Here is a 27763-nt window from a genome sequence, read left to right on the forward strand (position 1 = left end):
CCAGTGTTTGTAAATATACATGTAGGCACAGAATTTGTGTGGCTAGATACCACGAAGGGTAAGAGAGAAAATGCATTCTTTTCAGTTTACGGCCCCTTTAAGATTTCAACATTTAGATTTTGAGGTTGATAACAAAATCAATGCTTAAGAGTTGAATAATAAAATATTGGTTTATTTCTTTTCCATGTAAACCCATAACATATTTTTTTCAAGATTGCTTAAATTTGGTTTGATATTGCAATTTCCTGTTACTAATCGGCCAACATACGGCATAAACCGTAAAACTCATTTAATGTATTATTTAACTTGTAAGAAAATAATTGATTCTCTTACTCTCCCATGCTCTCTCTCCCCTCCCATCAGTGAGGTAAACAGAGGCAGGTTGGAGGTCAACAAGCCCTCAAGATGCTCATCATTCATACAGCAGCCAAATGTGAAAGGGCAAAGGGCAAAGGGCGCTGGCAATCATCACCAGCCTCCCTGCATGCGTGTGCGCGAGGTGAAACAGTGTTTTTTCATAATTTTCTTTTCTGTGAAATGTCATTTTAACAAGTTTTCAGAATATCTCATGGCAACACACACACACACACACACCGAGACACACCTCAGTCTCTGTGTTTGTCTGATATCTCAACAACTGCTTCAGTTCCAGCCGAGCGTGGAGGATTGTCTCCCCGTCTCTAAATAATGAAATAAAACCACTGCATCGCGGGAGAAACAAAATATATAGGGAGGTGAAAGACAGACCAGGGTGGAAAAATGGAGAGAAAGAAAGAAGCATGAAATAATAAGTAGTTTGGGGAACAGGAGAGGGAGGGAAATTTACTGGGCATGAAGATGAAAAATTCATAGCCGGCTCGCAGCAGACAGACCCCCCATCAGGAAGTGATTCAGTGTCTGGCTGCTGATACAGTATGTGGGTCAACAGAGGAGAAGAAATCACTAGAAGACAGACGGAAAGGAAAAATCATTCAGAAGAGAAGGCGCTAACCTGTACCTGCTGTACACACAACACAACAAGAGGTATTATTGAAAACAATCACTGTAGAGATTGGGTGTATATGCCACTAATTAGTACTATAATCCACAATAGTATCTTCAAATTTTCAGGCCCAGTACCACTGTTGTTTAACTGATCTGTCAGTTTGTCAGTCCAAATATCTCAACAAACACTCAATGGATTAAAAATGAACAACACTTCATGACCAGATCTCTGAAAAATGAATGACCAAATTCCTCTCAGCATGCTAACTGCTCGCATGTAAATACACTAACGTTAGATCATTATAACGTGTTCAGACAGAACACGAGGCAAACTTTAAATGGGGCGCAGTTGCGTACAAAGTCAATGGAAAGACACAAGTGACTAGATCCAAATTGGGGGTGACTGCTGCAAATTAGCTTTAAACGTGAAATGAATATATTTCAAATTGGATGAAAAATTAATACTTATTCTGGAGCTTAATGAAACTAGCACTACTTCATAAATGCAGACAGATGAGATGAAAAAGAATAGAGACAGAACAAAAACAACAGAGAGAACTTGAGTACCTGGTGAGTCCTGCAATCAGTCTGAGGCAGAGCTGCCACACAAATAACAAACAAAGTCATGCAACTGACCACACCAGTCATTGCTAGCCAGCTTATAGCCAACATCTGTACGCGGTCTGTACAACTGGTACATTGGCTGCAAATAAACACAGACTGCACAAATGATCCAGCAAATGATGTGAAGTGAATATTTGATTCGTTCTTTGTCAGTTCAAATGCAAACACAACCATGGTTACACACTGCCGCTAGCATGATAACATGCTAACGTTAGCTAATGCTCCCACCCATGATTTTTTGCATCTATGAGCCCAGATCATATCAGTGACCTTTCTGTCCCAGCTTTGGGCAGCCCCCTCCACAATAAAGATTTTGTTAACCACTTAGATTCCATGTCACACCCAGGATGCAAGACAAATTGTTCCAGAAATGTTTATGACCTCGCAGACAGGACCATCAGACAGACAGTCCTGGCTTAGACAATTATCAGATCACACAATTTATCAGGTGTGTTTGGTAGCTTCTACAGCCACATAATCCAACTCACCATCAGCTGATAGAAGTCCAGTAACAAAACAGTGCTTCTACGTTTTTGGTATTGTTGACTTTTTACTAACTAATGATTAGGTATGTGTTTATGAGGGGAAATAAGTTGTCCCAGAAGAATCCTTATTGCTGATGAGATTCTTTGAGCTCTCTTGTCTACACCTTTGAACAGCCTTTCAAACCAGCTTGAAAACAATTTTAAACAAATGAGCCACGCTTCCATAGACAAAAGGGCAAACTGCTAATAAATCAAAAATTTTATACAAACAAAATTATTAATGTTAAAATGTTGCAATGAGTTAAGCAACATATTGGTGGTTGACAATCCTTTACAGTTTTTGTCTTTAACTGGAAGTCGTAGAAGGAAAAAAATGACCCTGTATCGAACCTTAGATAAAAGTTAGTCACTAAAAAGGACAGTGCCGGCCATGTGTTTCTCCATCAGGAACTCGCCACTCCCGGTAACTATTCCTGTCCCCGCACAGCGGGTTAAGTGTGATTAAACAGAATCACCAAACTGACACTGACAGCGTGATGGACTGTACATCCACATGGATCAGACTGCACAGATGGAGCCTTCTGAGTCATGATGGGTAAACACACAGGCTAAAAGTGTTCACAGAATCTGACCACTTACTCCACCCTGAGTTATGGAAATAACACACACACACACACACACACACACACACACACACACAGCATTACAGTTCTATACATTTGGGGGACTCTAAACAAGATTAAAAATCTGACTCTCCCAACGTGGAAAATGCCCACAGTGCACTCCTACAGTTGAGACATGCAAGTGAGGAACAGACAATATGCTCTGCCTTTTAAAAAATGCCCTCGCTGTGAGACTTCAAACTGTCCTCACAAGGGTGAAGCTACAGGAGCGCACACATACATACCACTAGGCAGCAATGCAAAGATACATAAATACACCTGCAAAAATAGATGCTCCTCAATTCACCGGCTGCAGGCCACATTCTGGCTGGCAAGCAGCTGTTGGTTATTTTGGGTTGAACACACACACACACACACACACACTTACACAGACACACTTGCACAAATCAGAAGAAGAACAGGATCAACTGAGGGTAAAGGTCAAACAATGTCTTGTTTTGTGACCGTGCAAATGCTGTCATCCCACTAGTGTGTGTGAGTTTGGTGTGTGCGTGTGACAGCCAGGCAACTCCATCAGACACAAAACAAACACCTCATTGCACATGGCTGCCTCAGACATCTGTCCACTTTAATAACTCATCCCCCTGAGCCCGACAGAGCAGGTCGAGAGTGTTTTTGTGTATGTGTCAGTGTATGTGTGTGTGATGGCGCATATCAATGTGGCTGCCACCATTTGTGTGTTTTGTGTTGACAAGAGAGAGGAAGTATACTTACGACAGTCCTGTTCGTCGGAGTCGTCCTCGCAGTCATTGTCTCCGTCACACACCCAGGAGCGGCGGATACATTTGCCGTTGTCGCAGTGGAAGTCCAGGGGCGAGCAGGTGGGAAGCACTGCAAACAAACAAGGCCAAGACAACAAGTCTGTCAGCTGGAAAAAACAAACAAACACAGACATAAACCGTGAGGCTGAAGGGAAAGGAAAGAAGATGCTAGTTTGCATTATTTCTTAACAAATTCGCTACAGGTTACAGTATGACGTTTGGTTCTTTTCTATCAATATTTTATTTATTTTCTACTTTTTTTGTAATTTTTTCCTTTGGCTTTATTCTCTAAAATTTTATTTCCCTGGTGGTATCATTTTTGTGATTGTTCTGATCACGTATCATACCATAATGGGAGTGCTGAGTGATGTTTAATTGCAACAGACATTGTGATGCGATTTTCCCTGAAACACAGCTATATTTTATCAGTTTTATTTGTTAAAATCTCACTGTATACCAGGTAGCTGAAAGTTTTTTTATTATTTGTTTTGTTATTTCTGCAGGAAATAGTGAACAACATGTTTTTCATCCATTCAGGATTTCATCATCGTCGGCTCAGCATGAGACACATATTCAGTGAAATCGGATCCCGAATGTTTAAAATCTATTGACATTTGCAATCTATCATAAAAAGCAACAGTGTGCTCATGATACCGTGCATGTAGCTGTAATATTAACAGAAACTGTACGCTGAATAACTTTTTCTGGCCATATTGATTCTTCTAAAAAATGTTATTTAAAAAAATAATTAAATTAAAAGTCAGCTTATTTGCTAGTGAAAATAATCATTATTCGCATCCCTAAAACAAAGTATATACTAAAAGTAAGTAAAGTCAATCAGATGTGATGTCAATTCACAGTGATGAAGATTTCACAGTCATACTCCTGTATGGCCGCTAGCAGCAGAATTTGACAGACAAGGTTTAAATGCAGGAGCGTTTATTCTCTGTCTGTCTCAGCTCATCCAGAGCCTGAACCTGAGCTGGAACCGCACGTCCCCCTCTCCGCCACCTTCTTACCCTGAGACCCAGAGAGCAGCACTCAGCTCAGCTCAGCGCATTCCTCCTCAACTTCATATCCGCTCTAAGTGCAGCTACTTGCTATCTAAGCGGAGCCCGAATGACTGGCCCTTTGTCATCCGCAGACAGAGCTAATTTAATTACAGGCCAGAGAGGGATGGGGGGAGGGAGGGGGGAGAAGGGAGGAGGAGAGGGAGCAGCAACTCCTTACAGTGGACTCTCGCCTGCCTGTCAATACTCGCTATGAAATATTGACTGAACAGCGCAGACTTTATGAAAAATGTATGACGTCACGCAGTGAGTTCACCAGCGAGGCAGACAGGCGGACGAGTCAAGGCCCAGTGAGTGAATTAAGTAAGTGTGTGTGAGTTGGGGTGTGGCTCTGGTCTCCAGGGGAAGCAAAGCCCCACTGACCCACATACCCCTGCATGGATATTACATTATTCAGAGAGAAACACAAAGAGAGAGAGAGAGGCAACAGAATTGACTCACTTTCCCACTCTCTCTCCTTGTCAACCCTCACCTTCTGATGAACTCTCTTTTTGTCAAAATTGCGCGTCAATGGTCACTGTTTGCCTCAAATTTGCATATATAATGCATTTCGGCAAACAGTGTCATTCTTTCTTTCCTTCCAGGCAGCCACTGGTTTCTGTATTCGCACATCACAGACTGTGCTAAAAACTTTATCATGCGGCGCAGTCAAAGATCCTCGAGACATCGGAGGTTTGAGATTCTGCTGCCAAACATCCAAATAATTCTGCCTTTTTTAAAGCAAGAAACAACTTTTGAGCAACGTTTTCATATTTCATGTTGCTCGAATGTGTGTTGTAGATTTGATGTTCTCATTTCATACAGCAGCTCATGATTTTTTTATTTTTTTTCCCCCCACCAAAACCAACTCTGTCAGAGCAGATTTATGAAAATGACCACTGCTCCCAAATCATGAATCTCTTTACTAAAAAATAACATTGATGTTCTTCATCTAAGTCGACGTCTGACTAAAACATAGTTTTGAATTTAGTAGAGATGAAATGATTCTTTGATTAATTGATTAGTTGGTCAACAGAAAGTTTTTTCACTATCTTTGTGAAAACAAATCCTATAAAATATCTGTTTTTGAAAGTAAACGGAATACCTTTGGTAAAAATCGCATTTAGTTAGTGAAATATGCACAGATCCATTAGTGAAAAATCCTGAGAGCCTTTCAGTTGAGTCCTGACACCTGTACACCGTCCAGAGCCTTCTCTTTGCCAAACTGAAGCAGTTTGATGTATTTTGGATGCATCTCTGCCCGGGCATCAGCAGATTTATGGCCTCAACAAGAACAGAAAAAATGCTGCTTCTCAACATTTCAATAAATAATTCAGCTTATCTGAAGAGAAAGAGAGTGTGGTGTTAACACGCACACACTCACACATACAAACACACACATGCAGACATAAGCAAACAGTCGCTGCGCAGGCTAAACAAACACACTCACAAACACACTCTCGTCCACGGTGCAGAATTGTTTAGGCACACAAATTGGAAGAGATGCAAAATGTACAGAAATAAATACTCCTCTCTCTTACTCAAACACGCACGGACACGCAGTAGGTGGGGCCTGTATACAGATATCAGGTGGATCAGCAGGGAGCATGCTGGTAAGGTTGATGAGGTCTCTGGGCGCTTTGATTTCTCTTATCACACAGATTCTGCTCAGCTCAGCGATCCTCTTCTAACTACCACTGCATTCCTCTGAGGCTGACACAGACACACACGCGTTAATTAACACACTCATTCCTTCCTAACCTTAACTTTGTCCAATGAGTGTTTTATTTTTTGGAGGGGGGATGCTTAAGTTAAGAGCAAAATTGATGATGTATATATTTTAACTCAAGGTGCTGACAGAATTATGCCACAGCAAAACCGCATCAAAGATGGCGTTGTACTTCACAAGCTAAGCTGACGACAGATGCACAACATATTGCCTTCTGGTCCATTTCCTGCTCCTGTGGTGCTCCATTAACTTTGTAATATTGTCACATCCTCTCCAGCTTGTTCGCATTACAGTTGTAGTTGATACATGTGCATCTTTGCCAACTTTTCAAAAGTTTGCTTAAAACTTGCTAAAGTATAAATACTTGTCATTCATAAACCGGAATGATCCTTGACCTTCACCAATGGGCTTTTCGCATTCAAGCTACAGGATTCCCACACACACACACACAGTGAAGAAACTAGACAGCGACTGTAGAAGCTAAAGGATTTAACTCACTGACTGTTACTGCCCAAATGAACTGGTTCATCATCAGTTAAATTGACCAACAGAAAATAATTGTTGTTTTTCAAATAAAAATACCAAACATTTGTTTTGGTAAATGTCATGTTGGGTTGTGAGATTAAAAACAAAATGAGCAATTTGAAGACATCACTTTAAACTTTAAGAATATGTCATTAGACATTTTACAAGCTAAAAATAGTTGGTTGTTGAAGGCCTGTCTGTACTGAGCATATCACTCACATTCTTTTCTTGTAACTGTTTGTTCTTTTTTTAAAGGGTTGATTCACCCAAATTACAAGGAAACATTTTTGTTATTCTTTATTTTATTTGACCTTTTCATACAGACACTGTTTGTTTAAGTTGCATTAAGTTTGCTTTTGTGTAGCTGTCTCCTAATGTCAAACATGGAGCCAAAAGAATGAAAAAAGGACACAAATCTCCAGATCTCTGCAAATGTTTCCAATAGAGGGTAATCTGGAGGTGAACCGACCTGTTTTGGACTGAAACTGAAGCTCCTTGGATGAAATATTCTCATTAGACGTGCAGACTCCTCTGTCCTGCTGTGAGATTTCTGTCTCGACCCCAATATAATGGATTGATGGAATATCTGTGGGGAGTCTGGATTATCCAGAGTTACAAGGACACGGTTACTGGAAAGAGATATTACTGTTGAGCTCCATTAACGCAACTTTCAGTGCTGTGAGCAGCACAAACCATTCACTGTCATCCGCAAGTCCATTGACATTCATTGTAAATGGGTGATGACTAAATTCTCAGAAACAGGTATTGAAAACGTAGATTTTTTTTGGCAGGATGTCTTGCATCAACAACTCAGAAAAATAAGAAGAAATAGGGAGAAAACAAAAATGAGCTGTTGATTGGGTGCCAGAATCCCTTTAACTCAGCAAGAATCCTTGTTAAACTACAGATTTCTATCAAATTTTGTACTGTGAACTTTTGTGTGTGTGTGTGTTTAGGAAGATGTATGTGTGTGTCTTTAAATGGCCGTGAGCACCAGAGTTAATGGCCTCCCTTTACTGTAGAGCAGCTGAATCAAGTGGCTCTAATGGGACCGATATATCTGCCTGAACACAGCTTATCATACCGGCTCGACGGATGAGAGAACGGACAGATGAGAGACGGAGAGAGAGAGGACACTGTCTGACTGAAAAACAGATGTGGACTCCAGAGAGCGATAGAGGAGTCTGCAAGTCTAACAAGGATATTTCATCTGAGGAGCTTTAATAAAGGTTTTCTCTTTCAGTCCACAACAGGCCGGTGAACCTCCAGATTACTGTCGTCTCTGCTGGAAACATTTATTCACAGTAGTGATCTGGAGATCTGTGTCTATTTCCACTATTTTGACTCCATATTTGACATCAAGCAGCCATTACACACAGTCAAACACACAGTTGAGGGTGAACTGTGACAGGTCCAATGCGTTTGGAGACTCAACCACAACTATACAACTTGGATACAATACAAATTCTTAATTTGACTCAAGTAACAAATGGACCTAAAGGCAGAGTGTGCCAAAGCTGAGCTAACAGGCAGAAAAATGCCCTGCCTATCTCTCATTCCTTCTCTTAATTTATACCTCTGACACTCTGCAGCCAAATTATTCATGTTCTTGCATGTAAAGAGATTCTCCTCTAAAGCTCCAAACATTTGTTCCCCTTTGTTCTCTGGTTTCTCTCTTGAGTTCTTTCCTCTTCCCTTTGGTTTAAACATACTTCATAATGTAACATAATGAGTTGAATCAGAATGGACGATTAACTGCTGGGGGCCATGAAGTCCACTTTGGTTCAGAAAAGAAGCCAGTGCGTATCACTAATGCAGTTTCCCATCATAACATGGTAAAAAAAATTAAAAGACCTTCAAATGTATTACTTTAGAAGTATCTCCCCGGTCCTGCCCAAACGGTTTTCTCCAACTCAAATTAATCCTCTCTGTCAGTGTCATCCGTCTCAGTCTGTCTTCCTCCACTCTGTCTTTATTTTCCTCTCGTAGCCGGTACCAAGAGAGGCGACTTATCTGATTCTAGGCCGCTCGGGTCAGTAGCCAGTGCATATTTCAGTCCGTCAAGGCGGAGTGGCGGTGCCAGCAGAGTTTTTCTTGGCTCTCTGTGTACTCCTCCACCTCTACAGTAAACAGACCTCCTGCCTCACACACTACGCCACTCTACATTCATAGACCTGTCGAAAACTCACTGAAGATATGTTAACTAGCTTTCTGAGATTAAAATTAATCGTTATCACCACAGTACAAGGTGTTTATCAAACAAATAAAAAAACTCTTGTTATGCATCTTTTTATGAAGCCAAACACAACACTGAAGAATTATGAACTACAATGGTATTTGAATCCTATACTTAAAATAGCAACCCCACAGTGTACAAATATTTGACTTAAGCACAAAAATTATACAGCAAAATGTCCTTATGGATCAATACCAAAAAGCACACATTATTGCTAGGGTCCAGACCTTTGAATCCGCCCACTCCACCAAGTTGACTAATTCTGGTCTGACAGCATGATAAGAAACAGTGGTTTCTCAGTTGAAAAAGAGATTTTCTGATAAGCGCTGTGGGTGTACTAACGATTAGCCAGTCAGTGCTACAGGCAGGACTAACGCCGTTGTGAATCGGTTGTCAAGCGTTGTCAAGCTATGTGCCGGAACCAAGGAAGAGAAATAACAATGGCAACCGCTATAGAAAAGATAAAAATTACAGTCAATAGCAGCCCGACATCATAGTTTGTTTTAACTTTGCTCTTCTCTTAAAACCCCCGGAAAACCAGCATGTTGGCATGACATCAGTGTCAACTTAAAATGATTCAGATTCAGGCGGATACGTTGGTCTCTAGTGATTGGTTAGGGGATATCAAATTCTCCTCCCCCACGTAAATGACTCTACTTGCCTTTTTTTGGTTTTTCCATTGCCAGCAACAGAAAGTTTTATATTTTACAATTTTAATCACTAAATTTCTTGAGAAGTGATGGCAAAACAAAAATGTTCTTGAAAGTTTTCGGAGTTAAGGAGCTCCGCGAGTGGCAGCGGGGGAAGCCTGCACCAACCCGCGGGAGGAGCTCGCAAGGCCGGCCAGCCGCCCGCTCACAGAGCCCTCTGGTCTCGCCGTCACACAGACCGCGGCAGCAACAACGGCAGAGGAAAACACAACTGTAAGGTTTTCATACAGCTTATCTGTCTTTACATTCTGAGTAATGTCGAAACGTTTTAGGGTTTTAACTTAAATCAATAGACAGCTGGTGTCTGTGCCGCATTGAATATTACATTGCGGCAGTTGTGTGTGGTTTTGCTATGACGACCAGCTATATTGAGGGGTACCATCTCTTGGCCGTGCTCCGTTTTTCATTGCAGATCGTACCCAACCGAGTCGAGTAGAGTCGAGGCGAGTTGAGCAGGTAGTTGTAATGGAAAAACGGCTTAAAAGATGGACATGGAGGCTAACAAGTTGACTATTCTGTCTAATATCAGACAATACTCGTTATGCAGACTGGCCCAACTCAGAGTATCATTATTATAGCTTTTACATTATTGGACTAATAATACAAAGTATTTTAATGTTGTAGTTGGTCAAAGTGGAGCCAATATGACCTACCTTACTGGGCAGTTGGTAGTTTTATCTACAATGAAAATACTTTGATCATAAATTATTGGTAAAATATTGAACTTCCAACTATAGCTGTCAAATAAATTCAGTGAAGTAAAAAGTGTAGAGGGGTTTAAAGTACAAGGTTACATTAAAAACAAATTCTCAAGAACAAATACATCAAAACTGTACTTAAGTACAGTATTTGTACTGAATGAGCTGTAGACACGCATCAGTGTGTGTAAGGTTCGTCACAAGACGGTGGTGTCATCGAAACCTTACAGATTTGTCCATCAAAGCAGATTAATGCAGGAACATTTGCTTGTTGCCATGACAAATCTCAGCTGAGTGCTTTACACCAGTGAGTAATATTTAAGTGCTGTCATCCAGACAACCCACACAGTTTCTTCTTAAGAGGCTGATTGACAGGAAATACTCTAATACGGTCTAATGATGACATTATAAGACTATTATGATTATCTGTCACTGGCTGAGTGAAGTTATAATTTCTCTAATGTTACCAGGCCTGTCCTTTGGACACCCACTTGACGAAGGTAATTCGTCTCTTTTCAAAGATTATACTTTGGCTAGTTGACCGTTTACTGGCAAAGGAGAATTCTTTTAAAGGTATTAAAGGTATAAAACAGGATAAGAGGAGTGGGTTTAAAAAGACCGACAACAAAAGGAAAGTTTCAAAAGAGGTAAAGAGAGACAACCTTGAGTCAGAATTTGAGACATACTGAAGAAAATACACGCAATATCCTGTAAGAAAACTAACAAAATATAGTTCCACATAATTGTGAATTTTATGGTCTACCCTGGAGATTTCCATACCTTTGTGTACAAGTAGAAATTATGGCCTGGTTGAGTTGCTAGATTAAAGATCAGAATCACCAAAATCAGTATTCTCATGTGATTAGGGACATTCATAGAAAAAGATTTAATAATCTGCCAAACAGTTGGATGAAAGCAACAGCCACCAACAGGACAAAAACATTGGCTATGTGTGTCAGTGCAGCTTTGATTTGCATAATAGGACAGAACTCAGAGAGGAGTTCAGGCAAGTAATAAACATGCGCACACACACATGCACTCGGGCACACAAAAGTGATTCAACCAAAGCAACCACAGCTTCGGTTGTCTCTCTGGTCATGTGAGATTAGATAAATGTGTTTGTCTCCTTCAGACATCAGCAGCGTCAACACTTAACCTGCATTCTCCTTGTGAGTGATATGATCAACTAGTCACCAAACGTCCCAGAAGTTGACTCATTCAATATAAAGATTATTGAAAACCATGTAAACTCCCTTGTTACCCTGCCATCTGAATGTTTTGTCATCAACAACAGTACTGAGTAATGTCGAATGCCTTGTAAACTGTGCTGTGATGTCTAGGGCGGCAACTAAAAAAAAATCTATCAATCATTATTTTCAATTAAAACCTTTATTAAAGCTCCTCAATTCCATTAATTATTTAGCCTGTAAATGCCAAACACAAGTGTGCATAACATAAGTTCCCAGAGCCTGAGGTTAGGTCTGCAAATTGTTTATTTTGTCTGGCTGTCAAAAAAATCCACAGGAATGATTGTGTTGAAATTATATAAATACATAAATTACAGTGATGAAAATAATGAATAAAGCGCTTGACACGCTCATCCCCACAGCAGTTAGTGGGTGATTGATTCTTAGAAGAAAAATACATTATCTCTGCCACTTTCTTTACATAAATCACACAGCTTTATCCAGTTTTGTTCCCCCTCCTTTGTTGCTTGGCACAAACCCAAAATGCAGCTAAACTGCACTCGCTCTGATCTGTGGAGGAGCGGCTACATGATGGTGATGAAAGTAATACAGTTTCTAAATGAACCTGTCCCAGTACACATCATTGCCGTGAAAGGTCTTAATTGGTTTTTAAATCAAGAAATCAACCATTCTGAGAGAAATTCTGCCCTTGCTGAGAAGAATGAAGCCCACTGGGTCAGGTTTGCAGGTTTCAGTTGTGTTCAGACGAAATATTATCACTTTATCAAAAAGGCAACATCCTCTTTCATTTAAATGAGACCACTACATAGGTGCAACGGGCGTCCCAATGCAGGGAGTCCAGCGAAATTGCCCTGACAATGCACCATCTTTCCAGACGACACACATTCCAGGAAGAATACTTTATATCCTAAACTGGGGCTGGCCGATATGGCCAATAATGTTATCCTATCATTAGCTATTCATATGTATTACAATAAATGTCAAATCATTATTTCTTTCAAGTTTAAAGACTGATTCTTTCCTGCTGAGTGAAAATTTAAGAAACAAGATGTGGTTTTAAACATGACAAACACTTGCCGAACAGTGGATCACTTAACAAATCTGAGGTAGAACATTCAAAACAATTAAAATCTTTTTCAACAAATATGTATGAGTAATATTAAAGAAATTTTTTTCAGTCCCTTTTCCTCAACTCCCTTTTTTTTTTAAATAGTATGTGATTTTCACTGAATTCAATTAAATATTTATTGAACATTTACGAACATAAGTTCCATTGTAATTAAGGGCGCTCCGATCGACGGTCACCGATCATAATCGGCCGATAATGGCTTTAACTAGTTTTATCGGTGGTCGCTAAAAAGGCCGATAAGAAAAGCCGATCAGATGATGAAATACTCGCCAGACAAATTTTCAACGGCAGCTAAATTGTTTCACTACGCTGTGTGAGCGGTTTTCAAAGCTAGCTAGCACCAAAGTCCTTCTCAGACAAGAAGGGATTAACACGCCCGCATAATCATTTACAATTAGAGTTGAGCAGCATTCAGACAAGTAGAGCAACACGCAGGAGCGATCATGTGAAACTGTCGCAGCTGTGCTCATCTCACTCACACGCCACCTGCAACCGGAGTTTAACAGACACATCAGGCAGAGAGAGAGAGACTCATCCCTCAGTGTGAGTTTCCTGATGCCACTCAATCAGCTGACTGCCTTGCTCCGTCTCTGTTTTCGTTACAAAAACGGAGACCTTTTGCTACGTTTCCGCCTCCCATCCAGATTAAAACGGTGAATCAGAAGATGTTTGTTTGTCCCGATGGATAAATAAAGGACCTTATAAAACGATGACACACACTCACATTTGGCTTTGTGAGTCGGTCTTATCAGTCATGCAAAGCAAAAACACGATGCTACTTACAGAGTTTTAGTTTTGGTATTTTTATTAAAATATAAGTACTGTGTAAACTTAACAGTTAGCCTACTGTGCATGTCGCTGTATTTACTTTGCGAAAACTCCCAGTCTGTTTTCCGCCGCTGTCTCTCGTACTCCCGTGTTACTTTCAGTAACAGTTCCACTTCGTTATCGGTCAATGCAAAAGAAAAAAGCCTTTGTGGTTCTTGGTCTGTATTAATTTCTTCTTTCGCTAAATCGTCTGCTACTGCGTAGTAGACCGTCTGCTTCGTGGTTACACTGGCAGCGCATGCCCAGTGTAGCTACCTGAAGATCAACTCTGATACGCTGCTGAAACGCTGCTGTGGACGGAGAAGATCGTTTTCGTTATAAAACTGTTTTAAAAACGTCACAGTGTGGATGTAGCCTCACATTACCCAACTCCTCTTTCTACTTCTCTCATGTCAACCCTCCCGTTTTCCCCGTAAATCTCCTGTATTTTTAACCTTTATGAAATCAAATAAAAATCTTCTGGCCATATTCAAAGTGTTTGCTATTCTCTCCTCCGGTAAAGTCGGTGGCAGCATGTAAGATATGTAGACTGTGCTTCCTGTACAAGTACTAAAAATCCACTGAAATGATATAAGGCCTATAGCCTACTAATGGCAAACCATATGAAATTATAATGAATATAGTAGCCTATGTAATATTAACAACTGACTGTATAATATGGAATTGACATTGTAGCCTATTTTTATTTATTTAAAATTTACTTATTTTCAAATCTCACTGAAGGCAGTTATGACTCCTCTCTATAGCTCTGCTCCCTCTCTCTGCTCCTCTCTCTGCTCCTCTCTCTCTCCTAATGCCCACACAACCTGCCTGAGCTTTCCGGAACAAAAAGCAGCGACTTCAGAGTTTATTATCGACTCATGATGCCTGTGCTCCTTTATCTCCTAAATATTTTGGCTACAGCCTTTTTTGTTGCAGTTTTTATGCTTGTAGTAAATTTATAAAGATGCTGTTTGTTCAGTTTTTGTAGTTCTTTCCACAGTAAAGCTATATTTGTAAAGCTATAAGATGTTCACAGTAACCAGGCAAAGGCTGCTATGGTTTAAGTCTCTAACACAGATTGAGCGGAATTTGTTGCCCATGTTTCCTGGCAATAAAATAAACAGTTGTCATTTCATGATACTTTATCATCTGTTAACTTTTACACTAATTACATTGTTTTTAGGACCAATTAAATAAATATACAGTATACTGTATAATGCTACATGATAAATAAAAGGCTCCAAATCGACCCAGTGATCAGTATCGGCCAATACTGCTTTCAGCAATCGGTGATCGGCCCAAAAAATCCTGATCAGAGCACCTCTAATTGTAATTAAGGAAAATTATATTGAGATACTTATCAAAATTGTTTTATTGCCCAGCACTTTCGTAAACTAGAATTGATAAACCAATAGTCTCTACCTCAGTAGTGTTTACAGTACTTTAGGGGTAAAACCAAGCGGGAAGCTTCAGGTCTGAGAAGCGAAACGACCAAACGCGAATTTAATCCTCATGACGCTTTCCTCGCGTGAGTACATTCGCTGCGAGAAAGCGATTAGAACCCGTGCTTCACACCGCCCGACAGGAAATGGCGGCTCTACGCGCATTGACTTTGTATGTAAACTCACTGCCCCAATCGCTCGCTTTGCTTTTGGTCTGAAACCATATTAAGTCCCTTAAACCTGCGTTCTATCAAAGGACCAGCAGGGAGCAACTCCACTGATTGCAAAAAGAAGTCCGGCTCCATTTGAAATAATGGTAAAATAACCCTACTTCTCAGTTAATGTATTACCTCAGTAAACACTTACATAATGAGTTCATGGTCTAAATCGCTAGTTTCAAGTTTTCTTTAATACAGCATGATGTTCATTTAGTAAATTATGGTATGTATGGTACAGGGCGGGACTATCTTTGATTGACAACCTGTCAATCAGCTCAGAGTGACTCTGTGTAAATTTAACCAGCGCCGTTGAAAAAGCTTATTAGGAGTTGTTAGTTTTAAGCCTGTTGTTCGCTAGACAAAATTATCATCCTGGTTAAAATGACAATTAACATGAATTACAGGTGCACCTAGCTAAGCAAGCTAGCTAGCTCCACACACTGCCGTTGGCTCCACAGTCTCTTCCATGTGTGGTCACATCCGGTGCTGCTGGTTGCAAAAAATCAACATGGCGGCACCCTAACGGCCAAACTCAAGGCTTCAGAACGGCAGTCCACAAACCAACGGGTGACTTCACAATGACTACGTCCACTTTTTTTACAGTCTATGGGCAAAACTAACAATTATTTTAATTATCGATAAATCTGTTGAGTCCATTGAATTTCAAAATTATTAATTTGACAATATATTTTAAATAATCTATGTAATACTTTAATACTTTTAAACCTTAATCAATGTTTATTTACACACAGGACATTTTTAAAACCAATCAAACTACTGTAGACAAGAGTCAGGCCCCACACCAACAAGGTTCTTCTTATTCTGTCCCTTTCTCTGCCCTCAACCAGCCTCTAATCATGTCCTCTTCTGTGTGAACAAGTGTGCTCGACTAATTTACTGAGCAGGGAGTAAATATTTAGGAATGAGACGGAGGAGAGGACAGAGTGAGCATCGGGGGTGGGGGTTTAAAGAAAGAGAGGAGGGGGATTATGCTAATGCATCCAAACAACTGTGGTCATATCCTGTGACAGAAAGAAAAAACAACAAGGCATGAAGAAAGACACGGGAAGACAGACAAACTAAGTGAAGGAACAAACCCAACCACATGGCGTGAAATAAATGAGAAAGTCTTGGGTGAAAAAAGAAAAGTGAGTTGGGTTTGGAGGTTTCCTGTGGTCAGAGGGCAGAGAGAAGAAGGATGCAAGGACAGAGGGAGGTATGGAGAGAGGCAGAGATGAAGGGACGGAGAAACTGAAACGTAGAGAAAGTGGGAATGGGGTCCTAATCTTCTCTACTACGGCTTTCAGAATAGCTCAGCTCCTGTGGTCACAGCTGCTCTCCGACTGGCTAAAACTGCAGAGAGCGATGGATTAAAGGACACAGGGGGTTTTTCTTATTTTTTTGGTGGTTTATATGTTGTATCAATGCCCTTGTGGGAGTTTTAGATATTTGGAGCAAGGACACTGCGGCCGTTCCTCACTTGTTTTGTTCAGGTGTCAGGTCTAGTTTGATCTTAGGTTGAGGGTAGGGCTGAGCGATATATTGAATAGATTCCAATATTCATTAATGTGCAATACAGCAGATGACCATATCATAATATTCAAGTTTTCAGTGTTTACGCAGGTTGCTGCTGAGGGATTTTTTATTTATTATACACAGCCTTTCAGTAACTAATATACTGTAACCTGAGCTTAGCTACACACTTTATAGTTGACTAAAGTAACTTAACTGCCCTCCACACACCAGGAAAGACCAGGAATGGACTGGGAGTAAAAAATAGCCCTGGACTTTGATCCACACCAGTCCACCAGTAAGGTCCTCCTTACACTCCACCACGGCGCCCTGCTAATGCACGCACGTACAAACAGGACCAGTCTCTAATGCAACCACCTACCAGCATCACAGCCATTAATCACTATGGCAGTACTACTTTAAAAAGGCTGCCGAACACACACTGAAATTGTCATGATTGAACTACCTCACACCACATGAAGCCTCGAGATAAAAAGACTAAAATATCCACAATCCTCACTAAGACAGAGAACTAACTGCTGCTCAGGGTCAGCTGGTTAGCTTTAAAGTCATGGTAGTACACATAATAAAAAAATGGTTGAACACATCTCCAAACATAGAACGTAACCTAAGAGAGCAATCTCAAATTGGATAAAAATAAAATAAAATATATAAATGAACTACTAAAGGCATACTTTTTGAAAAACTACAAAAACAGAGCAGCAGTTCCACTATTTCATATCAAGAGTATAATAGGAAACACAATAAAGGTTACCGTGTGGCTTTACTCACCGTTTACACCAGACAGTTTCAATGTATGGTATAGTATATAGTATTGAGGTGAAGTGGGAGGAACCTTGTCAATGAGCATCATATCTAGCAAATCACTGAAGACACATTCTCCCACACAATATATGAATTTGAGAGGGAAGGGATTAATTGGTTTTACCATATGTATAGGCTACTATTTGCAACCAATGGCTGTATGGACATTAAAAAAAATTTGCCAATACATTTATATGTGTAGAATGACAAGACTAAAAAAAAAAAATCAGAATCAAATAAAAATGCTTATTTTAGCAAAATAAAATGACACGATAGTTAATCACTGATCCTGAAATGATTTATTTCCCACAAAATCCCCACAGGACAGCGGAATTTAAACATTCAGAGCTTTACTAACGTTAAGCATCAGATTTTAGTTTTTCCACCAGTTTGAACACACAGTTCACACAGTGAACAGTGTTTCCCATACGTTCATTTATTTGTGGTGGCCCGCCACAATATCAACGCTGACCGCCACAGACAGGCCTAGTAAAAAAACTAAAATCTATTTAAAATCGTATTTGATTGCAGAGAGCCGAAGCGCATTCGCGCAGCGCGTCCTCTCACTCGTCCCTCTCTCTCTCTCACTCACGCGTCCCTCTCTCTGCCTCTCCCTCATGAACACAGCTGCACAAATCTGTCCAACACAACGCTGTTAATGTCAGAGACCCAGCTTAAAAAAAGTTATTAGCAAGCATGGAGCCTAGCTAATAAGGAGAGCTAAGTTAATGTTAGAAAACACGTGGATTTTCGAGGCTAGCACGCTGTACATAGCTGGTAGTCAATCTCAACTTACCTTTTTACATTTACTTGCATTTCAGTCAAGACCTTTGACTGTTTTGTGTCTTAACTTTTCAGCCCAACCCTTAACTGCCACTGGGAAAGACAGCACACATCAGGCAGGCAAAACATTCTTTTCTGAAATACTCCATGTGGGAAATGTAGCCTGCACATAGGCGAGCGAAATGGGCTCACAGAGAGCTGTTATCTGTAGTTGAAGCACACAAAATGACAAATTAAGAGCACATCAACAAAGTAGGGCAGTAAACGCTTCGCTGCTGAATCACTTCAGTGTGAGTTGACGCCGGACAAAACCACAGCCACTGCCAGAGTTTGTTCGTCTGACGCCATTATACCACGTTTTCCTCCAGATTCGTTGCTTACTTGCTAACCCTCCGGATTTTCACGGTCGACTCACATTTTTCATCGTCTGGGTCACATTTCTCCTGAATGATGACAAGTGTTCACAACTTTCTGTTCTTTTCATTACAGTTTCTGGCGCTGTAAAATGCACCACACTACTCTCTCACACTCACTCTCTCTGACCCGATGACCTCAGACTATGAGTGGGAGTATCAACTCAGAGATGTAGGGAGGAACTTAGGACCAGGATAAGGACCAGGATTTTAAATTGAATTGTGTACTGGACTGGTAACCAGTGAAGTACTGCTAAAACAGATGTGATGTGCGCTCTGTTGTTAATGTGAGTTAAAAGTCTTGCTGCAGAGTTCTGAACAGCCTGGAGACGGTAAAGCTCCTTCTTGCTCAAACAAGTAAAAAGACTGTTAAAGTAATCTAAACGAGAGGAAATAAAAGCACGAATGATCATGTCCAACTCACCTTTTGACACCAGTGTTCTTAATTTGGAAATATTCCTTAGTTGAAAGAAACAGTTTCTGACTAGTTGTTTAGAGTGATACTCCAAGGACATCGCTGAATCAAAAACAACACCTAAGCTGCTGAGGCTCTGCTGGACAGATGAGCCTAAGTCACCAATATGCTGCTTTATCTGAGGGATGCTACTTTCAGGGGAGATAATTAGCGTTTCGGTTTTCTCTGAGCCGCATACAGATAGTAAGATATGTCACTAAATTGACTAATTAAATGTCCTAGAGGAAATATATATATATAAAGGAATAGAATAGGTCCCAAGACAGAACCCTGTGGTACCCCACACAACAACCCCGCAGTTTCAGATATAATTAATTAATTAAAAAATTTCTGATGCTGCTGCATCTCTCTGTCTGCTCGAGCCCACAGAGTGTTGAGTACAATATCCCACCCACAGATTGGTTACAAGTCACAAGTAATAGCCTATCAACACTGACTATTGTGCAGAAGTAGCCAATAGAACAAGCGAGCCACCACGCTGCAGCCCCTCCTCTCCTGTCTCACCAGAGCTCACATGCACACATGTGGAGCAGAGCTAGCGGAGTGTAGATTACACAAGTTGATCATAACTACGCCCATTACTGGAAGTTAGTGCAGCAAAAAAAGCAATACTAGGAAAAGGTTGATACTGCATCAGTACAACAAGCAGGAATGTGCACCATGCAATATTTTAATTTGCTCTGTCTCATCCACCGCAGCTGTGTTTTGGTTTTACAGATGCACATGTGCTAGCTCGGCTAATATCTAGTTTGTTATAAACAAGCTAAACCCCTCTGTCTGTAGCCTGTTTAGATACCATGTACCTTCAAATTTAGCAAATCCTTGTGAACTCAGCTGCTTGTTGAGAGAAACCAGCTCCTCTCTTCTAGCAGCAGAGGGAGGAGGAGGAGGACTGAAACGGACTGCTGTCTTCTTTCTAAACTTCACTCAGTATTTTGATGTCAAGAATATAGTTTATTTAACATGCTCCATTTGTTTCCAGTGTGATACTGATTTCATATTGTTACTTTGCTGCTGTAAACTTAACTTTTGTTGCTGCTCTGAAAACAGTTATAATAAAATATTAAATTTGATTACTGTTCTGAATTTATTCTTTTTAAGTAACATATTTTTAAAAGGCAATTATATAGATAAAGAATAGAACCAATAAATGGTATAAATAAATGTATCAATACAATCCTAAAAATACATACAATAAAAGACAAAGTTTCTGATAATTTATCACTCATGGTTAACAAGTCTATCTCTGTGATGGATCTCTAATTTATTTAATTTACTATTTATAAAGATTAAACATGACAATTAACTTTATTCTTGTTATTTTTGTGTTGGAATTTGTGTTATTCTAAATTTTGACACCAAGATTAAAATTTTACAGCAAATGTTCCACATATCTGTCATCGGTCTTATTGTTTATTAATAATTGGTGTTGGGAAAAACACATCAGTCGATCCATAGTTTCAATGTGTGTAGCAGAGAGGTGATGTCATGTAATGTCACAGGCTTAAAAGAGGAGCAGGAGACAGATCACATGCAGAGTTCTGAGAAAGTGGTGGTGAGATTTTTGCCCCGACACCAGTCCGATTTAGAAGACACAGTTGCTTGAGGGGCAGAAGGAGAAACTATTTCATTAATGGTGTCAAAACAACATTTTGAGTTCTCGCATTTCTCAGCATCTCGTTTAAGGTGACCCTTAGTTCTCTAAGATGAAGCCTATGAAGTTCGAGTTTAAAAGATTTCCATTGACGTTCAACTTTTCTACACTTTCTCCTAAAACTCTGGATTGTTTCATCTATCCAAGGACAAGTTTTTTTATGGGTTGACAATGCTTGATTTCACTGGTGCCACTTTATCTAAAATAGCTTACCCTGACTATTAAAAGACTGGATAAAAACATCTGCATCACTGCATCCCATCAGTGAACACGAGTCAAACAAGGCAGAGAACCTCTCAACAGCATTTTTACAGCATGATTAAAAATCCACCTTTGGGCCCTAATTCTCAGGGGCGGAGGATCCAGAGGAACGTTACTGTCAAAGAACACACAGCTATAATCACTCGCATGACAATCTTCCACACGTGCATTTACTATGAGAAAACAAGGTCCAGGGTGTGACCTTTAATGTGTGTGGGTCCAGTAACATGCTGAATGAAAAAGATCAGCAGCTGTGTTGCATGTGAGATCATCAATATGCAGGTTAAAATCCCCAATAATTAGGACCTTCTCCAGTTTGATGATAGACAAAAAAAAGTCTGTAAAATCAGTCAGAAAGACGTCTGCAGGGCCAGGAGGACGGTAAATTAAGGGTGCTTTCACACCTGTAGTTCGGTTCATTTGGTCTGGACCAAATGAAAAAATGATACACTGTTGCATTTTAGTTCTGGTCCGGTTCATGTTCCCACTGCAGTTTTACAAACAAACCAAGAGAAGTAACCATGACGTTACGCAGACTCACAGGTCACTTGTTCATTGGACTGCTTTGGCGACTGTCATCCTGCATCATCAGGACCCTCGTGGGGAAATCAAACCTCGGTGACTGTGAGTTTATGCAGCACTTTAACACTTCTGTATCGCAAAGAGCTCACGAAGTAATAATTTATTATAAGCATGATTAGTAATGCTAGACAAAAACAGGACATGTACAGTAATAATTCGGGGCGTATTCGCCTATAGTATACTGTGGTATTGCTGTCACACATTTTTATGGATTTAATGAACTGACAGGGTAAACGGAGTACAACTTGCCCTCTTTTTTTTTTTACAGATTTTAACCTATTAATGAGGGAAATACCCGCGCTGACAAGTAGGCTATACCTTATAAAATGATTTTCATAAACATAGCGGCTTATACAGATCAATTATAAGATCGCTGAACGCAAAAGCCCAAAACCAAAAAGATCAGATCTGTCCAGATCCCTACCAGAAATAAATCTGAGGACAGGCCCCACTTTTGCAGGGCAGTTAACAATCTTGAAATTCTGTCTTCAATAATCAAGCTTTTAATTTATCTTTTTATTAAATCTTACTATTAAAAAACTGAGAACACCAAGTCAGTGGGTTGTTGAAATGGATTCTTCTCATAAATATGGTAACTGTAACACTACCAGGAGGCCCTTTCATACCTGACAGATATCCTGAAATGCATCCAACTGAATGTCCTCACCAGTGTGTGTGTGTGTGTGTGTGTGTGTGTGTGTGTGTGTGTGTGTGTGTGTGTGTGTGTGTGTGTGTGTGTGTGTGTGTGTGTGTGTGTGTGTGTGTATTTGAGTTTATAGTGCACACCCATTTCACAAATCTCAGACTTGTGTAAGCCGACAGCAGAGGAAGCCAAGCCTCATGCAGTGCTTTCAATCACGCACAACAGAGATTTTCCTCTCCCATTTCATCTCTCATCCACCCCAACACACCCCCACACACACCTTCAGCTCCATCTCCTCTGCAGCCCAGTCTCCTAACTCTGGCCCAGAGCTGCTCAGCTGCTTTCAACTCAGCAGGACTCCAAGTGTGAGTGCCCATGCATCTGTGTGTGTGTGGTGTGTGTGTGTGATTTTGAGTGAGTGTGTCTGCTCACATCCTACTTACTTCAACATCAGTGAAATGCAGAGAGAGAAATAACTTGAAGGATGATCTAAAATAGCCAGGGAGGAGGAGGAGGAGGTGGTAGGAGGGGACGAATGGTGAAATAACAGAAGAATTATAAATCTTCCAAGGTTATCCTGTCTTATCTGCTGTGTTTACAGTTGTTATCGGCATCCTATATCAGTGTTTGTTCAATCATTTTATTGCCTTGAACTGGGAGGATAAATCAGGAAAACTGAAAGCAAGATAAGATAATTTGAGACAAGACAAAAACATAAGTCAAACTAAATTAGACGGTTGGGCTTGTCTACTTTCAGGATATCTGCAGAGTTCAGTAGGCCACTTTCCAAGCAAAATACTCTTCTGGGTACATCGTAGATACATCAGTTGCACATACGGTATGTCTCAAATGGCTTTTTGTTTCATTAAGATCCTTCAGCAAATATGGAACCACAACCCCACATGTTTAGAGCAAACGCTGGTGATGCTAAAGCTGGTGTGCAAAATGTAAACGCTTGAATGATGGCCAAAACTACAAACATAATATTTAGGTTGTAAAAAGAGGAAAAAAAATCATTTCTTTTGAGACTTCTTAAGACCTTTTAATCCCGTAAAACTTCAATTGAAAGCCTAGTCCCAATTAGATGCCTGTCCCTTTTACAGGCCTGGTGTGGCTACTCATTTTGACAAATAAACACAGGTCTGTTCATTTAAGTTTCACGGTATACCAAGTGTTTCAAATAGTAATGAAGGTATGACAAAAAGTCATCTGGAAGATAAATGTTATACTATGACACAGTAACTGCCAGAGGTATGTTTAGGTATTTTGGGGCAAGCCCAAGTCAAGTCACACAGTTTTGTAACGAGATAAGATTCAGGTCTTTAGAGGTCTCTGAATGCTAATATGACATTGCCTATCCATGCTGTTTTCATTTTGTGTTTTCCAAAGCTAAGGCCAAGCCCCTTTAATGCATAGTCCTAATAATTAAGTATTTACATTCATGTTTTCACCTTGTCCTCTTTACATGTCAGGGAATGCATCTGCAACTATTTAGATAATCGATTTAGCGTCTCAGTCATTTGCCAAATATTTTATTATTTGTTATAGCTGCTCAGATTTGCTGATTTCACTTGCCTGAAATTAGAGTGAATGTAATATCTTTCGGTTTTGGACTGTTTGTCGAACAAAGCAAGACATTTGACGACATTAACTAGTGCTAACAGAAATTGTGATGGGTATTTTTCACAAAAGAAATGACTCTTCACAACACAACCTTTGATAGATAAGCTCTACTGAGGTAGAGTAGATTATGGAGAGAGTGTAAGAGGTTTAGCTGAAAGCACTGACCGCAAAATGAAGAAGACATCTTCCTTTTCATCACTTTCTCCCGTTTCATACAATTTCCACTTCAGTTTGCCTCCTTTGACAGCGCAGCCTTCAATGAGCACTTGCTCCCATTTCCATAGGAACCAGATTCACAAAAGCACTCTGTAACCTTCCTTCTCATTTTGAGGGTTTATGGATGTGGAGCTGACTACCAAGAACATAAACATATATTCCTCTAATTGAGTCAGAGTCTCTCACAGCTCATACATTTGGTCTGGATTCAGATGGTAAAAGGGTGTCATTCTGATCATGTGCCATTAGGAGCGGTGCATGCCCACTGAGCTCAGACAGCCGTATCAATTAAAAAAAGGGTGTTATTAATTTGATGAAAAGTCTGGGAGTTATGCCTTCATTAAATTTCATCAGGAATAATTAATGTCTTGTCCTTGAGATGTGCGACCCTATAAAGTTCTCTTCCTGCTCTTTGACTGCGCTTGTCATTATCACTCTTCGTGAAACGACCAATCACAGCCTGGATGGGGTGGGACATTAAAAAAAGCTTGACGTGATGTCCACTGTGAAGGATTACACACCATAAGCAAACTTCAAGAATCTTCTAACTGATTTTTATGCTGACAGTAGGAATAATACATCCAGAAATCTAAAACTGTCAGTTAATTTATCAGCAAAAATATAATGAATTACAGGGTTTGTAATTAGGGAGATAAAACGTGTAAATACACTGGTATGGTCCTTTGACTTCAAATGGTTGTTTTTAAATGGGTAGATTTATGATCACCCAGCAAAGCACCCCTCACCCCCACCTCTTCTACCCGGTGTGGTCCACTGTTAACAGACAGATGTTACATGTCGGGTGATGAGGAGAGAGGCCGGCTGTAAAGACCATTTCCTCCTCACCGTCATCCATCAGAAACTCCTTTTGGGTAAGATAGAGTTCCTACACTGACATTCACAAGTCCACAAACTTTATCCTTTGCTCAAACACACACACGCCCGTACAAAGAGAATTCATCCATGCTCTTCTCCACTTCCTTTTTGGTCTCTGTGCAGCGATGAAACTTTATATGGGGGAACACAAGCACAAGACACAAGCACACTTACTCACTCTCACTCTCACACACACACACACACACACACACACACACACACACACACACACACACACAGACAGAACAGCCACATCTGCAGTACAGAATTTTCACATGATTCCCGCATCCTAATTTGATCAGAAGTTTATACGGATTGCTACATAGACAGAGTCGGCCGCTTTACCCCTCTGCCCACACACATTCCTCCAGGGTGATTCAGGACAATTTCTCTGGAAATTGTTAAATTGGTATAAATCATAAATACGTTAAAAGTTCAAAGTCGGGATGCCACAAACTACACGGCTTCAATTCTGCTGAAAAGAGGTATTGTTCTGCGGTTATCTGTGTGTTCATTGCGATTCTACATTCTCATGGTCACACACGTCTGCCAATCCTGCTGAATTGTGGAAAACACTCTCTTCCCACCGTGCACTGAAACTGTGCCTCCGTAAATTCAATTCTTCGCCATGTTTAGAAAATGTCGTAAAAAACCATAAAACTTTACTTCTCGCTTTTATGATCCGAGTGGCTTAATTCAATCAGTGTAATAGAAGCAGAGTCACGTGGGCCTCGACTCTCCTCAGGGACACACAAACACACACAGACCTCTGACTATGTGATCTGTAATAAAGGGCTTTCAGCTTACACACACAGAATTTCATTTCATTTCAAAAAGCAAACACACATAGTTCTTTACCTGAGGAAATCAATCTTTCAATTAGCCGGGAACTATTAAAATCTGACAGCTGGAAGACACTCCAAGACTATTTTAAATCAAAAGAACCTTTTATTCTGATATCTGTTGGCTCCTGTCTCTGTAGAAAATACTCTGGCCTGATATTTGGAGTTACAGAAATGTCCATGCTGTATCAATAGGTGACTAATCAATACCTTATTAAGTATGAAGTTCCCAACCCCACTAACATCCCGGATCAAGCACTCGGCAGGTGGTCCATGTTCCGAGCTGTCAGAGCAAGACTCTGGCAAGATGAGACGAAACGGACTCTGTGTTTTACATCGATGATGCTTGGTGTTCAAACGCAGTCAAGATGGACTCTGTTTCCCAAATGTCAGACTGTTTATTGTGAAGATGAAACCACATGATTATCTGTTTGCTGCGGTTTACATTCCCCCCAGACGCAAATTCAAAAAATGCACTGCAGAACGTTCTTGGTGTATATGTATCTAAATAACTTCTGATTTATTTTGGGACCCCTTTTCTAGAGTAAGGTGATGTCTTTAATTTAATTAATTAATTTTATTTTTTTTAAATTGCCCAACCAACAGTGAAAAAGTCAAAGATATTTCAATTACACGGATGTAAAACAGATAAAAGCATCAAACAATCACATTTGAGAGCTGGAACCAGAGAATGTTTGACATTTTTTCTTAATAAATGTCCTAATTATTGATAATGTATCAGAATTGAGATTAAACTATCAATTCATTGTTTCAGTACCAGTATGCTAGCTGTGGTATTCAATGGCTGGCCACTACATTACCATTAATCTCTGTGATTCGAGTTCTGTGCGATTGCGACATCGACTGGATGTCCACAAATGGATAAGGAAGGTCCAGCTAGATGCTCTGATATCTGTCAGCTGCTTCTACGTGTCTCCTTAAATAAGTAGCGTACCGCAAATCAATATGTGGCAATCTGACTCACTGAACATTCAACTGGCCAGAGATCAATAACACTTAGCATCCCTTCTCCCGACCCTAACTCGCTTAATGTGATAGAGGAAGACTGATGGAGAAAGAAAATCAACACACACACACAAACACAACCACACACCTCTCAAAGAGGCTTAGGAAGTGTCAAACAAAAGGCCAGCATCTGCTTCTCTGCTTTATATGAGCGAGCAGGAAAGAGAAAAAAAAAGACCCTCACATTGACATTTCACATCAATACACAGAAGTGTAAAAGAGGAGCAGTGAAGATCTCCTCCTCTTGACAAACGGACATGCTCTGCAGGAAAATACTCCTGTCTGGCTCTGCTGCCAAGACTTCCCTCCAGCCAAACGTGGTCTGGTGCCAGAAGTCACTCAAGCATTTTTCTGCACGGGCATACACCACGCAGAGCGCATCGTTCTGCTTCTGCATCAGAAATTCTAGCCTGCCTGGACCAGTGACCCGTTCACTGTTTTTTCTAGGTGATGATGGGATCCATATGGGTCCAATTATATTTTTTCTTAGTATTCTAGACTATTTATGTAGGAAAACTCAGCCTGGGCACCCTTGTACCTTTCGAGGCAAATTCAAAAGCCAACCACTTACACTAATTTCCACTAGTGAGCTTCCGAGCGCAACAAAAATACCAAATATTACGACAATAATTAACATCTAAGGCTGGGTATCCAACCTTAATTGTTTTGCTAGTGACCAAAATGTGTCTGTATATAACTTTTTTGACCAGACCCTTTTATAAAGATTTTAAGACCATTATA

At 40.3% G+C, this 27763-nt stretch overlaps 1 protein-coding gene across 4 annotated transcripts in view; it reads right to left on the reverse strand.

Moving 5' to 3' along the window:
• lrp4 (low density lipoprotein receptor-related protein 4) overlaps positions 1-27763 on the reverse strand; it is a 120922-nt gene that overhangs the window by 39583 nt on the left and 53576 nt on the right. For 3 of the 4 annotated variants that reach the window (XM_038700914.1, XM_038700913.1, XM_038700915.1), the window contains exon 3: positions 3491-3607. In XM_038700914.1, the coding sequence (XP_038556842.1) occupies positions 3491-3607 (117 nt within the window). Of the gene's footprint in view, positions 1-3490; positions 3608-7309; positions 7420-27763 lie in introns of those variants that run through there. The other variant, XM_038700916.1, reaches the window with a different exon arrangement.

The sequence above is a fragment of the Micropterus salmoides genome, unplaced genomic scaffold (assembly GCF_014851395.1).
Source record: "Micropterus salmoides isolate LMB-PRFRI ecotype aquatic unplaced genomic scaffold, ASM1485139v1 Ms_hic_scaffold_6, whole genome shotgun sequence".
Taxonomy (NCBI): domain Eukaryota; kingdom Metazoa; phylum Chordata; class Actinopteri; order Centrarchiformes; family Centrarchidae; genus Micropterus; species Micropterus salmoides.